This window comes from Patella vulgata, chromosome 6 (assembly GCF_932274485.2).
Source record: "Patella vulgata chromosome 6, xgPatVulg1.2, whole genome shotgun sequence".
Classification (NCBI taxonomy): Eukaryota; Metazoa; Mollusca; class Gastropoda; family Patellidae; genus Patella; species Patella vulgata.
In genome coordinates, this window is record NC_065884.2 from 55,493,731 (window position 1) to 55,510,444 (window position 16,714).

The 16,714-nt window shown below is 37.5% G+C and overlaps 1 protein-coding gene across 3 annotated transcripts; it reads right to left on the reverse strand.

The window, feature by feature from the left end:
• Positions 1 to 4,556: 4,556 nt before the first annotated feature.
• LOC126824403 (uncharacterized) lies at positions 4,557 to 12,229 on the reverse strand. 3 transcript variants are annotated; one of them, XM_056101930.1, is made up of 8 exons: positions 11,874 to 12,229; positions 11,158 to 11,253; positions 10,602 to 10,730; positions 9,600 to 9,743; positions 8,971 to 9,058; positions 7,801 to 7,910; positions 6,121 to 6,277; positions 4,557 to 5,178 (listed from the first exon to the last, which is right to left on the reverse strand). In XM_056101930.1, exons 1-8 carry the CDS (start codon positions 12,066 to 12,068, stop codon positions 5,156 to 5,158), a joined length of 942 nt encoding a protein of 313 aa, XP_055957905.1. In that variant the 5' UTR covers positions 12,069 to 12,229; the 3' UTR covers positions 4,557 to 5,155. The 3 variants fall into 3 exon arrangements, 2 of the variants coding, with proteins under 2 accessions (XP_055957905.1, XP_055957904.1); XM_056101929.1 differs by having other exon boundaries at positions 4,564 to 5,182; XR_008788565.1 differs by lacking the exon at positions 10,602 to 10,730 and having other exon boundaries at positions 4,565 to 5,182.
• Positions 12,230 to 16,714: the final 4,485 nt, after the last annotated feature.

Here is a 16,714-nt window from a genome sequence, read left to right on the forward strand (position 1 = left end):
CATATCAGTGAATTGATAAAGAAAACAATTGCGAATTCCGTGATATAGGCCAAAGTAGTATGACCTCTATGCCCATATGACGAAAACAAGAAATCCCGTAATAGCACGTTTTAGCGCCGGCATTTTCTGATATTAGGTGCCGTATTAGAAAAATCTCAATACCTAGGACAGCAAGTCGAAAGCTTGAAGAAAACTCCTTCGTTTGACATGGTTAACTATAAGTCTTGTGTTGGCACATTTCCGCGCTTTGTGTGACTATCTTTAACATGTCTTTTTCCAGATTCTGAACACGAAGCATCATTTTCTTATAAAATTTGAAAAACAACCACGTTTACGTCGTGCTTAACTACAAAATGTTATTTATTTCAATATTTCAATGGATTGTGTCCTCACCTCATCCTCGGTTACTGCCTTCTTTTATATCTATTTGCATTTTATATCATCTTATGTAATCGGTAATAATCATCTGTCTCTTAATATTCTTTTACATTTTTCATCGATATTATAAACTGAAATTAATGTATGCATGATAAACAATTTAATATTGTTCATTTGTATTAGATGATAATAATATTTTTATTTTATTACATTGAATTAATGGTGCCCTTTTTTTTTCTTTTTTTTTTACTAATGTAGATAACGTTTGTTATGCATGTATATCACATCACAGATATGTTGACTTTCGTATTAAAAAATGTATAAACTATAACATAAATAACTACGTTTCGAAGAGCATTTTCTTAAGGTTATCACGCTAATAAAGTAATTTATAAACCTATAACGGTAAATCTCTTTGATCTTTGGGGTATATTCTATGCCCGGAATAACCTGCTGTCTGAATATATAGAGAGGTATTTGGGGTTATTCTTCTAAAAAAATTTCTTTAAACCTGTACCGGGTAATTCTTCCAGGGTAGGTTTTTTCCATAAGAAAACATGATATAAGGTTTTTCTTATGGGAATTCTGGGATATTCTGATTTTACGTACATCTAAACATAAACATAGACGGTTTATAAGCAAGATAAAGTCATCGATTTCGGTTATGCGGGGGAAGAAAGACTTCAGAAAAAAACCTCGAAGAAAAACTTCGGCCTGCCGGCCTCGGTTTTCTTTTTCTCGGGTTATTTTCTTCAGTCTTTCTGACCCAGGCATAACCTCAGTCTCGTGCTTTATCCTACACATAATGTGGGGCAAATATATACAGAAGAGCTACAATACATCATGAAACCATACGTGACAATATGATCAAAGCGCATGGACTCTAGAAGGTGATAATCTACAGCTAGCCTGGAGATCAGGTGTTCGATCCCTGCATTGGCCGAGAAAGTTCATCCAGATTTTCCGGCGTGTTTCCACCCTTGTCAGTGAAGCAGAACGGGGGGGGGGGGGTCTGACAAGGGCAACTGTCTAGTCGTTCGGATGGGACGAGAAACCGAGGTCCCGTGTACACATTGACGTGCACATAAAAGATCCCTTGACAGTTGGAATTCGATATAAGAGTAGGCCGTAGTGCCGCTGTCTGGCCAAAATTTCGCTCATAGCACACAGAATTGCCTGTGCCCGTCTTCATTAATCCAGTTCGGAGCAGAACAGTAGGACGCTAAACCCCATCTCATTTCATTATATTTGATAATCTACAAAAACTAACTACATGTAATTAACTAGGGATTCAAGAGTTCCTCATAGCAAGGCAACTCTCTTCCCCATTACTCGCATGGTCGCTCCCTCACATGGCCGTTATAGCCTACCATGGATCACCAGCCGACAGTCATAAGAACTATCACCTATTTTAACATACAGATTGTCCACGTTTCCATATGGTGGCTGATAGTGGCCATGTTATATCTCGCCCTTTTCATAACGCGACAACACGACATCACGACAGTATTGACGCAATCATACGACACTTAACTCTGTCGTATCATCGTGTTATTTTTATCGTAACGTCGAGATGTCGACTTATTGGTATAGTCTCTTTCTACAAGTCACAAAAATACAGCTGTACTCGTTACAACAGATTAGATACATATAAATAAGACTTGTCAGAAGAGATAATAGGAAAACGTTGATTAATTATTCGTTTTCTAAAAAAAATGAAACATTTTGCGCCCAAAATTGAATTATATTTGGTATTATATTTAAAAAATCTAGAATTATAATAGCAGGACAAAAGTGAGTCAGCTATGTTAATTCCTTGAATAAGAAGTGGTGTCGGTAGGTATCGAACAAGCATGCATTGCCTCGTGTACGACAACCACCAATACTTATAGATTACCGAAGCGATAGTTTAGAAGCGATTTCAGAAGATTTCCAATTTATTTTATTAGAGTGGGAAGGGGATTATATAAAACCTCAAATCAGACCACATAAAATCACCGCATTGGTGTAGCACGCGATCCCAATAAGTGCAGGGTTTTTTTTTATGAGGTGAAGAAAGCGATTTGCAGCTGTAATTGTATGGAAGTATGGAAGCGTGTTGGGTCACTACTTATTGAAATAATATCGCAACACATCGAACTAAAATATGTCAACTTCATGAGTTATATTACAAAAAATCGACTTAATAAGTCGACTCGGCGCATTAAATTCACCTCTTAACGACAAAAACTATGTCGATATGTTTACATCATGCCAATAATCGATTTGACTCTAAATCAACAAGTCATATTTTAATGCAATATATAGACTTAATAATGTCGCCGTTTTCAGTTATGTACCAGGTGCTTAATTTCATTGCCCGAGATTGCTTATTCATGAAAGTGCAGCCAATGATGGGGTTTAACGTCCACTCGACACAAACTAGGTCATTTCGGGACACCTAAAGACCCCTAAAATTAAACCATATGTTAGTTCCGAAATGACCTAGTTTATAGACATAATAATGTCGCCGTTTTCAATTATGTACCACGTGCTTAATTTCCTGGCCCGAGATTGCTTATTCATGAAAGTGCAGCCAATGATGGGGTTTAACGTCCACTCGACACAAACTAGGTCATTTCGGGACCCCTAAAGACCCCTAAAATTAAACCATATGTTAGTTCCGAAATGACCTAGTTTGTGTCGAGTGGACGTTAAACCCCATCATTGGCTGCACTTTCATGAATAAGCAATCTCGGGCAATGAAATTAAGCACGTGGTACATAACTGAAAACGGCGACATTATTAAGTCTTTATATTGCATTAAAATATGACTTGTTGATTTAGAGTCAAATCGACTATTGGCATGATGTAAACATATCGATATAGCTTTTGTCGACAAGAGTGGTGAATTTAATGCGCCAAGTCGACTTTATTAAGTCGATATGTTGTAATATAACTCATGAAGTTGACATATTTTAGTTCGATGTGTTGCGATATTATCTCAATAAGTAGTGACCCAAATACGCTTCCATACAAATACGCTTCCATAAAATGATAGGTCGCTAATAGCGCGGTTTTAATTTCCTATTTTCTACTTTTGGCGCCTTCTTACTGACATTAATAAATACAAAAATATGTCTAAGTCGAAAGTCGACAAGACGGTATACAAGCCAAAATGCAAGTCGAAAATTAGAAATTAGGAAAAAACGAGGGGTGCTATAAATTATTTCTTAATTTCCTATTTTCGAGTTGATTTTGGCTTGTATAGAGTGTTGTCGCCTCACATTTTGTCGTAACTTCTACCTTTCGACTTTTCGACTTTCGCGTTCTGAAGAGGCGAAAAGTAGAAATTATGAATGGTAGTTATAGGCTTCCATACCATTTAGAGTTAGTCGGGTTTCCAAAATTGCCATCATTTTGGAAAACGTTATCATAAGTTTCCTGGACATTATCATTAGTACCGGTAACGATATTATTATCATTATTAATACCTGTAACGATATTATCGACAAATTGCAGATCGTAAACAATTAGCAAGTGCTAATAAAATAAAATATATACCGAAGCGACAGTCGTGTTCTCAAGGAGTGGGTATGCAGTATGCACGTTCAGTATAGACCTATCTGTTCTTCTTTAAAGGGGGGTTGGATGGCCGAATGGTTAGCACGCGCGCGATGTATCATACGGTCTGTCATTGAGTCAACTGGCGGGGTTTCGATTCCCCGGTTGTACGTGACAAGGAGTAGGGTTGCCTGTCCAACCTAGTGGGTTTTCTCCGGGTCCTCCGGTTTCCTCCCACAGCTAAAGACCCCTACGCGCAAGCGAATTATGGGAATAAAATTGAACCATATGTTAGTCCCGAAATGACCTAGTTTGTGTCGAGTGGACGTTAAACCCCATCTCTCCCTCTCTCTCTCTCATCTTTAAAGTTAAATTGTTAATCTGGTCATACGAGAGTTATGTCCAACGGGCATATAGTTAGAGTTTTTCACAGACTCATGATTCATCTCTAATAACAAATATTCGAATAAAACATTTCAGTTACAGGCGCGTTGTTGCATAGCACGAAGCAAACATTCGTAAAACATAGGCAATCACGTGACATAATTCATTCACTATTTATTTATCAATGAAACCCTTAAAATAATTCTCAAATGTAGCTTGTTTATTGTAAAATTCTTTTCTAACGGGTCGTTGACCGCCATAATATAGTGGAATATAATACATAGTAGACTTAAATTATGTTTGCCAAAATACTTGTACACTACTCGTACAGCATACGTAATTGCCCCCACCCCGAAAAAACAACAACACATAATCCGTTTTCGTATATTTATCATTTAATTATGATATAATTTAAAGTTACAATTTCATATTTTTAAGTTATATTTTTAAAATGTATTAAAATAAAGCCCAAAAATTGATGGTATCTATAAACAGTCCTACCTTGTTAAACAATATTCCTATTAATCCTATAATCCACTAGTGCCGGTTGACAAACTGGCAAAATATAATTTTCAACTTCAAATTCAAACGTTTGAAGATAGCTATTCCATGGTGGGGAATAGGAAAACAAGGGGGGTAATTGGGAGGTAATTGTGTTATTTCCGGTGTGAAGATTTTTAAGTGTGAGAAAGATAACCTATGATCGTATAATAGTGAGTTGACAACCTATTGAGCAAAAGACAGAAATAATTATGTTTTGACTTTCTTAGAAAATATGAAATTGTAACTCTAAAGAAGTTAACAACGCTATCCTGTGCTGTGACTCTCTCAAACTGCCACTCTAATCATTTTAGCTGTGTTTTTTTTCTCTGTCTACCTGAAATAAATGAGAGTGAGATAGAGAGAAATGGGGTTTAACGTCAACTCGACACAAACTAGGTCATTTCGGGACTAACATATGGTTTAATTTTATTTCTATAATTCGTTTGCGCGTAGGGGTCTTTAGCAGTGGGAGGAAACCGGAGGACCCGGAGAAAACCCACGAGGTTGGGCAGGCGACCCTACTCCTTGTCACGTACAACCGGGGATTCGAAACCACGCCAGTCGACTCAATAACAGACTTTATGATAAATGGATATGATGATATTTACCTACACATTACAATAAGAGGTGTCATGTTCCTAAGCCCAATTAAATCAAATTGTCTCAGTGGAAAATGATAATCGCCGAATTCAGTTTAGACCTTCTACCTAATTAATCAGCAGGGTTGTTGCGTTCCAGAAGGTGTGAAGAGTTGACTAATGAACACATTTTAATAGTCCATGGATTTCCTTCTAAAATCGGAGACCATAAGAAAAAATATAAAGTAGCAAGAAGTCTGAATTAATAGAATGTTAATAATAATAAAATAATAATAATAATAATAATAAGGAAACGGAAGTACACACAGACAGACCACGACATTATCCAAGTAAAATTACTGTATCTCAAAAACAACCTGGGATAACTCGTGTTTTGCGACACTTCCCGATTCTTCAAATCTTTGTTTCGGGTCAACCGTAGTAAATACCTATATGTTAAAATTATATATGCATGTTCTGTCACACATGTAACATTAAAGCTTTCCTGAAACATTATAACCTTATGAACCTAGTGGTATCACTTCCTCGAGAAAGAGTAAGTGTAAACTGTGCCCTGTATGACAAAATCCATATACTTTAGCTATCATGTATACGCTCGACGGAGCCTAAAATATGCCGAAGTACGAAAATAATGATGAACTCAGATTGAGATGTGTCCAGAATTCATACCAACCTGTATGTAAATATGATGGACCAGGTTTAATTCGGGGACCAACATTTTTAAAAGCAATTGGTGTTGGAAAATCATTACTTTTCGCCCATTCGTTTGCAGCACCCTGTAGATCAAAATTAAGGTTCTCTGGCGATACGAATTCGTTCTGCAACCACGCCTGAAAGTATATTATATATAGTCCTACCAGAATATGTCCATAATCTTATTGTCATGGTTTTATTAAATTACTTTTACACATTGCCATTACCAGATACAGATATATTCATATCTATAATATAAATCAGCCTTTTTTGACAGAGAGAGAGAGAGAAATGGGGTTTAACGTCCACTTGACACAAACTAGGTCATTTCGGGACTAATATACGGTTTATTTTTTATTTATTTCAATAATTCGCTAGCGCGTAGGGGTCTTTAGCAGTGGGAGGAAACCGGAGGACCCGGAAAAAACCCACGAGGTTGGACAGGCGACCCTACTCCCTTGTCACGTACAACCGGGGATTCGAAACCACGCCAGTTGACTCAATGACAGGCTTTATGATACAGCACACACGTGCTAACCATTCGGCCATCCAACCCCCCACTTTTTTGACAGACACGAAATTATTCTTACTGTTTAAAAGGTAATGTGTAATTTATTATGAATCCCTTATTTATATAACACAAGCTGAACTAAACCAAAAGAATTAAAGATGCATTTTCCCAGCTCTTTAGGTCACTCGGGGTTACAGGTAGGGACCCCCCCCCCTCCCAAATGTTGGGACGAAAAACAGAGGTCCCGTGTACACATAGGCGTGCACGTAAAAGATCCCTTGACAGTTGGAATAAAGTTTTGCTTTAAGAAATATTGTAACACATATCCAAACTATCAACCGGGAAAAATATTTGTGTTAACGATATATTACATCTTTCTACATGGCGCTAACTTAACGCGTGCGCAATGCACCTGTTTAGACTGTAAAGTCAGGTTCAGTAGCCACGGAAGAAGTCTTCCTCTTTTGTGTTTTGACTCTGTGAGAAACATCTGAATTCTCATCAAGAGAAGAGTCGCCACTTATAGACATGACAGCTAAATTAAAGTTACAATTTCATATTTTTAAGTTATATTTTTAAAATTTATTAAAATAAAGCCTTAAAATAGATGGTATCCATAAACAGTCCTACCTTGTTAAAGAATAATCCTATTAATCCTATAATTCACTATTGCCAGCTGAGAAATTGGCAAAAATATCATTTTTAGCTTCAAATTCAAACGTTTGAACATAGCTATTCCATGGAGGTAATAGGAAAACAAGGGAGGTAATTGTGTTATTATTTCCTGTGTCAATGATTTTTAAGGGTGGGAAGTAATTCCCACGATGGTATAATAGTGAGTTGATAACCTATTGAGCAAAAGACATAGAATAATTATGTTTTGACTTTCTTAGAAAATATGAAATTATCGCTTTAAGACGAAGACTTTTGACTGGCCTGACTATTGTTGGGTGTTCCGTCAATAGGGGGCCGCCGCCCCTCTCGTAATAAAAACACGTGTTATACACTATCTAAGGTTAAAACTCTGCCTTTACAGGGGAGTAAACCAGCTTAATTATAAATGATAATTATTTGAAAATTCGGGTCTTTACTTTTGCCCCTAAGAAAGTTAGCATACACTTCCTCATACACGATATTCAACAAGCTTACCATATAATTGTCAGCTACGTTAAAATATGAGTCATTTACAACAAAACTGCCATGATAGTTCATAAGTCGATCATCGTGGGCATAGTAAACATTTTTGTAGATTTCATTACCTGTTAAAAAGAAACACAATGCGTGAAATTATGGAGGATGTTGGATGAGAAAGTTCCTTAGGACTTTGCAGTGTCGTTTCCCATTGTCAGTGGTGAACGGTTGGGGCCTGGTGAGACACCGCGTAATGTCGTGCCCTTTGGACGAACAACCGGAGTTTTGCGTACATGTTGGCGAGTTCATAAAATGACCCATTACTTCCCCAGATTTTGCGTACATGTTGGCGCATTCCTAAAATGACCGTTACAATTGGAATTTGATCAAGAGTATTTGCAGAAACGCCGCTGTCCTGGCAACATTTCCCTCTCAGAGTCATACAACACTGCATGGCCTCACTCGGCAAACCTCGGCAGATTCCGTTACTCTACATCTAGCCTCGGCTGTATGAAGGTAAGTGATATGTACCTACGCCTATACAACTGGGATGCGGCACCGGTTTACTCATTAGGAAAACTTGTCGCTTTTAAAAAGAAGTTATCAAAATTGCGTCGTTCGATGCGTGTGTAGAATTTCAGTGCAAAGTTGTCCTTGGTTGAAGAAAATCGGATAACCTTCAAAGAAAAACAGCTTCAGACTTTGAAATATTTGTATGATAAAACATTCTTCAAAGACGTCGTCATGGGCAACGCCGTTGGTAATCCGGGAACTTGAAAGTAGTTCCAATAGCGGACTTCGTCATACAGCCGAGGCTAGATGTAGGGTACTGGAATCTGCTGAGGTTTGTCGAGTGTGCATGGCCTATGGCTATACCCGGTTTCATTATCACGGTTGATTCAAGCATGGAGGACGTAAAAACATTATGTTTTGCAGTATTACAGTTCTTCCCACCATAACGTTTGTGGTAAGACCAAGAGAATAGTCCGTCAAGATTTAGAACTTATCATTGTTACAAAATACATTCAATACCGTTTACGCAACATGACAATACTAGATACAGAACTCTTTCTAATTTAAACTCTTCGTGTATATACATCATTATGGGTTTCAAATCTTATAAAGGCATCAGGCATCACCGTCATTCGAGAATAAGATGGTTCTCTTATAAGATGATCCCGGGCTTACCTCTTGGTGCGCCCCTAACCTTGTCGTAGGCCATAGCCGCTAATTTAGGATATCTTGAAGACCATAATGCGTTAGTATATGGCACTTTCTGCAAAAATTAAATTTAAAAGATAACCACACAAAGCCTGGGAATACGCCCACACAGCAGTTTTATCTCAAAAATGCACAGCCATTGACACCAGGTTATCCGAAAGGAAAACATAGATGTTGACCAGATTTGATAAGGATACTGTATGCCTCCAAAATTGTAATCTCTGTCGTGTTCGCAAGCTTTTCTGGACGGAGACATAATATATCTCTGGAACAGAATGCTCAAAATCTGTAAGGTTCATCCTCATCGGGGGGTAACTCTGGAACGGGAGCTTGGAAAATAAATCTAGTTTATCCCCACATGACCCCAATGCTTTGCACGAAATTTGACAATAAAAACTGTAGCCTATATCGCGTGGGTGTACAAAATTTAAATCGATTCTACGCTTATGTGGTCCTACATTTAAATTGAAAATCAAAAATGTATCATTTACAGAGAAATATATTGTATATTGGCATGTTATAAGAAACATAAAAAAACCAAATATCAGACAAATATTATTTGGAATTTTATTTAAAGGTTAAATAACGCATACGACCTTTAATGATGCCTCTAGTTGGGGCAAATCAGCACCAGTTAAACCTCTGGCATCAACATCAATGGCTATCTCAGTTGCATTATAGAATATATTATACCGTATAATATTATCACGACCACCTCCTATATTAGCATGGACTTCATTCTGTAATATCGAAAAACATAAAAATACAAGTAGTACACAGTTTACTGGTCTGCCTCTATGTATCAGGGAACTCGGTTGTTCATGCCATCCGAACCCTGCAAGGCCCTCCGTCATTCCCCAATGACAGGGGGTGAGAGTGAGGGTGTCATGCCGACAAATCCCGACGATCTTTCTCGGCTAACACTAGGGCCGCCGGCCTTCCTGGTTAGCGAACTAACGTCATACTCGCTGAGCCACCGTGGCTCCCTCATTATTCTTAAACTTTATTATCGATCTGTCTTATATTCATTGGATGCATAGTTAATTTCCTAGCGAAAATGTTATTATTACTACATTATTGGATCAATAATATATATATATATATATATATATATTATATAAATTACGTTGAAAAAAGAAATAAACACATGTTTATGGCTAACGTTTTCAGTTCTCTTGAACCTCTTCAGGCCATATTGATATAATATAATGTAATATAAGACAATGACGTTACGTAAGAGCGTAGTTACGAAACAGGAAAAATATCAAATCAATTAAGTTATAGCAAAATATAATAAAATATAACATCTAACATTATTGATATTCATTTATCCAATTTTCCGATTTAAGGAGGGCATATATTTTTTAATGAAATTCATTTCTTTACATTCTAATAAATGACGATTTTTAGAATTTTCATTGTAAAGAGAGAAAACCTTGAATACGCCTCGTCCGCATTTATCCAAATGGGTACTGACTTCGATTGTTCTGTTTTCCGGGTCCCTGACTAAAAATAGTCATTTATTAGAATGTAAAGAAATTAATTTTATTAATATATATATAATATATATATATATATATATGTTGCACGTAACTCACATTAAGAAATACATTATTTTCTATGTTTACACTGGAAAACTCGTCGTCTAACATAACACCTCGTACTTGGGCACCTGGCCAGTTTCTGTGAGTATTTTGGAAATAGTTGTGACGTATATAATTTCCTCTCTGGAAAAATATATTAGGTATCAATTTAGGGTTAGCTTGTAAAGGCTTATATAGCACACGAAAATGAAATGAAATGGTATTTAACGCTTTACTTTTTCTAACATCTACTGGACATAAACTACGTTGTTGGTTATTTCGGGACTAACATATGGTTCAATTTTATTTCAATAATTCGCTTGCACGTATGGGTCTTTAGCAGCGGGAGGAAACTGCCAGTTGACTCACAATGACGACCTCATGACACAACGCGCACGCTCTAACAATTCGGCCATCCACCCCACCCCCACCCACCGAATCGGACAAAGAATAAATGTAACAGAAATTTTTATTTGATTACTTCAAGAATTTGAAGGCTGGTCGGGATAGTTTGAAGGTACTGTAAGAAAATGACCTGAAAACGTGAAATCTACAAAACCATTAGACTCACCATACTCCAATCGCGTCCACAGTGCACTGCACCACAATCACTAGAATTCTGACAACAGTCTTGAAAATGATTATATTCCATAACATGATCGTTACCCTGCAAAACATTTAAGTTAAGATTTATCTATTTGTTCACTATTAAAATTATTACTTTTAAAAAGATTGTATGGCTTAAAAGAAGAATTGTTAAAAGTGAAGTTATTTCACAATAGACAGTAGCCTTCGTGTATTTTATTATTCATATATTAGCCATTATATGTCTATTCTCCGATATTAAATAGATTAGAACAGTTCAGCCATATTTTGATTTAAGCTTATAATGGAGGAACGAAGCTTAGCTTCCAACAACCAGTACGGTGGTTGACATTATTGCACCCGACTTGTCAAACCTTCAAAGGCTAATATCTTCGCTCGCAATAGAGTAATTGGAATGAAATTTTCAAATTATTCATTTTACATTATCTATTTTCGAATTATTGTACCAAAAATGGTTAGTGCTTTATCTAAATCTTATATAATGTATCTTTAACCATTTACTTTTTAAAACGGTAATATGAATGGGTGGCACCTGTGATTTATTCTGAAAGTTGATTGGAACTGGCCTTATCAATAAATGTCCGGGCAAATTTCTCGCAAATGCCCGTCTTCATTAGCCCAGTAGAAAAGTAGGACGGTCAACCCCATTTGCATTGAAGAACCGAGTCACACAATACTCACTGCCCAGGTTATACAGGAATAGGTTCCATGGTGAATATAATTATTTCTTATTACATTATGAACACCAGCGTGACTGATACCATCAGCACCGACAGCGGCTACTCTGCCAACTCTAGATATATGATTATCTTCTATTGTTATACCTGACGGTATTAGGTTAATCCTGTCACCACCTGTATAATACAGTGTAAACATTACAGTATATTACGATTATGTCATTAACAGGGCCTTTTCTGACTTCAAATGTTTTATAATTCATTATTTAGGCATTTATTCGCGTGATAAGCCCATGACCAACTCTCTAGTCCACCAGATAACTTAAATATTTAATGGTTTAGAACACTTGCGCCATTTAATACTTTAACGTTCAGCCGGGGTGGGGATAAAATTGGCGGGGAAATGAGTTCACGTTGATTTAAATGATGATTTTCTAAGAGCTTGATGAAACATCTCTAAATATGTTTATATGATTCCTATTATATGGGGGTGACGCCGGGGTGAGTGCCCGCCGTGGGGGGGGGGAGAGGGGGGGGGGCGGTGCGGGTGATGGCGGGTGGCAACATGTGTTTTTGTGGACAGAACTCATTTTGTTCATAACTGAGTTTAAAGTGGTATCTCGTTAGCGTTTTCGTTCAAAATATTAAATTATAATGGTACTTTTCAAGAGATCTGGAAATGTAAATCAAAAACACATTAACTCAGAGATATGTTTGGTTGTTAGTTTATTCTTAGTCTTCATCAGAAAATTCAAAATCAAAAGTTCATATGAGCGAGACAAATATTTTCTTGATTGCTGGCCAACAGCTCGCATATCCTTTGGATATGCTTCAGGAACCAATTCACATTGTAAATCTTCATTCCAGTCATGCAGCAAAAGACCACGTATACGGCAAGGTGGTAATAAAGAAAGGTCTGTTATTTTTTCACCCAGAAAATCTTTTTCTAGCGTCATCTAGTGATGTAAGTCGTCTTTCCCGATATTTTTCTACCTTTGCCCGTCCCATTATCGATCAAAATTTGTATATTTGGATCATCGTTTGCGAAGAGAATGATTGGGATGTCTATTTTGCCCGAGCAAGAATGCAAAATACAATTTTTTTCAGCACCTCCATTAATTTGCAATGCGAAGAGGAGTAGGTAAGATATTTTGGTATCAGTTCTAGGATATTCCCGACACTTTCAATACTAATCTTGATATTTTTTGATCCAATCAAGATTAGTATTGAAAATTTCGAGAATATCTCGGCCTACGGTACATGCTTTCAGTGGTAATGACTATCTGTCTTTCTTTTTCAAGATAATCCCAACTTTCTAACAATTTTTAAAGGGCTGGGATAGACAAATGATGCTTCTGATGACGTAATTGCTAGTTTAGAAAAAATTGTTTGTAGATGACACTAGAAGAAAGATCTTCTGGAGAAATTTTAATTGTGATGAAAAAAAACAAAACTTTCTTTCTTTATTACCATCTTGCCCGAGTAGTTTTTTGCTGCACATTAAACGCAATAATTATGTTGCAGTAATATGGAGACAGGTTGCAAAATTAATGATCGAACAAGATGAATGGGTATCTGAAGCATATCCAAAGCATATACGCAGGCTGTTGATCAGCCATCAAGAGGATATCTATCCCGCACATATTATAAGAATAAACTAATATCTAAACATGTGTTTTTTATGTAAATTTCCAGATCTTTCGAAAAGTACCATTATAATTTAATATTTTTAATGACGATATTGGCACTGAACGAAAACTCGAGAAAACACTTATCAGGTCAATTTTGAACCAAGTGGTTTCTGTCCCCCAAAATACATTTACCCTCCCCTATACAACGGTAATCGTATACACATATTTAGAGATGTGCAGTGGAATTAAAAATAATGTTTTTACCAAGCTCTAAGAAAATCATCAACGTGAACTCACTTCCCGCCAATTGTACCCCCCCCCCCCCGCACACAAATCAAAATAGCTGTCCAGGGGCATCATAAACACTTATTTAAAAATGGGCAGCCCTAGAAATTTATGTTTTATTAATATATTATGTCAACATAATGACCCCCCCCCCCCCCCACACACACACACACCACCACCACCACCACCACACACACCTACCTGCTGTATACACCCCACCTCCCCACAAATCAAAACAGTTGTCCAGAAGCATCATAAACACTTATTTATAGATGGGCAGGCTTAGAAATTTATGTTTTATTAATATATTACGTCAACATAATTACCTCCCCCCCCCCCCCCATTGTAGACATTTGACCCCCTGATCCCCACCCAGATTCGGAATCTACGCAAAAACTGGTCTAGAAAAACTTGGTCTCATAAATTCACAGCTCGGGTGGCGATCCCCCCCCCCCCCCTTCAGCCACCGGACTAACAGTTATAAAGAGATATAGCAAGTACTTGTATACAGAGATATAAGCGGGTACTTTTATACAAAGCGGGGTCACGGTGGCCAAGTGGGTAAGACGCTGGTGGAGGTCGGGTGTTCGATCCCTGCATTGTCCGAGAAAGTTCATCCAGATTTTCCGGCGTGGTTCTCCCTTGTCAGTGATGCAGGACAGAGGGCCAGACAAGTACATCTGTCTAGTCGTTCGGTAAGAGTAGGCCGTAGTGCCGCTGTCCGGGAAAAATTTTCCTCATAGCACACTGTATGGCCTATTCCCGTCTTCATTAGCCCATTTCGGAGCAGAACAGTAGGATGTTAAACCCCATTTCATTTCGTTTTATACAAACCTATAACAAGGAGGGGGGGGGGGGCGTCACGTGGCTACGTGGGTAGGACGCTGGCTCGCTAGCCTGGAGGTCGGGTGTTCGATCCCTGCACTGGCCGAGGAAGTTCATCTAGATTTTCCGGCGTGGTATCCCCTTGTCAGTGATGCAGGACTGAGGGCCTGACAAGGACAGCTGTCTAGTCGTTCGGATGGAACGAAAAACCAAGGTCCCGTGTACACATTGGGGTGCACGTAAAAGATCCCATCGCAGTTGGAATTCGATGTAAGAGTAGGCCGTAGTAGCGTTGCCCGGGTAAAATTTCCCTCATAGCACACTGTATGGCGTATGCCCGTCTTCATTAGCCCAGTTCGGAGCAGAACAGTGGGACGTTAAACCCCATTTCATTTTATTTCATTTATAACGGGGGCCTTCATGTAGAGATATAACAGGTACTTTCACAAAGGATATCTCTTTATAGCAGGTACCTCATGATGACATATAGTAGGCACTCTCATACAGATACATAGCATGTACTTTTATAAAGAAATGTAGCAGGTACCAGATTTCACATCGTGCGTACACAATGATATGATAAACTACTAATTCCAACTTTTCAAAACACCCTCAAACCCTGTATTGTTTCAACGATACACTAATACGGACATGGGTTTGTTCTAATGGGCAACATTCTAGGCTAGTGAATAGTCAAACGTCAAAATCTTCGACCTATAAACGATTTGCAAGGCTTCGGCGACTAGGTCAATTAATCCACAAATACAAATAAATGTTGTGCGACCCTGAATTTTGAGCTAACGGACTTTCAGGAGCGGCGACAATATACTCCCACACGAAACGTAGACTAGTATTAAAACGGTTACAATGTAAACTATATACGTTGTAATTAACATCAAATAAAGTGTAGCAATGAAAGGAAGTATCCATGCTCTTGATAACAATATTTTTGTGATAGTGTCATTCATTCATTAATTTATTACCTTCGACATTAATTCCTCCATCAGTATCGTGTATTTCGCATCCTGATACAGTTACATTTCTACTATCTCCAGCAGAACGAATTCCAAATGATCCTGCAACATAATTAAACATACATTATGCAAAAGCTAAATCTGCCTATTGCAGGTCTTTCTTTAGGCCTGAAATGTTATCTAAATTATTAATTAGACATTATTTAACTTTTCCGGACCATAATCAACTCTTGATGTCATCGCTAGCCTGCGATGCTTATTGGATTATTCATAATATAATCATGAAATTGATAATAGAGACTATGTTTTTTAGGCCGAAAATTCAATCGCTAAGATCTCGGTTCAGAGTGGATCAATTTGACTGAAATTCTCAGCAAATTCCCTTTACATTATCTAATCTCTCATAATGTATCTTAAACCCTTTAGTATATTGTTTTGTTAGGATATACTTATATAACACATCTTTCAACCCCAAGAAATGTTCAGATGTGCTTTGCACTATAAAATACGAAACAAAAGGAAACAAGCCAACAGTGAGATTGATGTCCCCCACCGATATCCCAGAATAAATAGATGATACATACCAATTAATTTCACATTTATCTATTTAAGAAGTATCGAGCAATCAAACTGATTATCTAATCTTAGTCTAAGCAGAAAATCTTCACGTTCGAATTGAGTCCAGGTTCATCACTCTCCAGCAGTTAGAAACAAAGTTATCTTGTTCAAAAGCTTAGTCAAGGTCTTAGTATAATGAATTGATCACCCTCATCCAATTAGAACCAAAGTATCAACCAATCTAATAAGTTGAAAATGCGCATGATTGAACTCTGTCACACTATTCACCTAATAAACACCTACACAAAGTTTGAACATTCTACCTCCATCAGAAGGAGAGTTCTTATGTTCCAATGTCTCGAACAATCAAATTGAAGTATATACTTAGTCTAAGCAGAAAATGCACAGCATCCAATTTAGTCAAGGTACTGATATAAAGAAACTATACACAAAGTTTCTCCAATCTCAGTCAATTAGAATCAGAGTTATGGAGCTCCAAAGTCTCGACCAATCAAATTGCTTATCGCTCCGCTTACCCTGAGCAGAAACTGCTCATTATCGAACTTATTCAA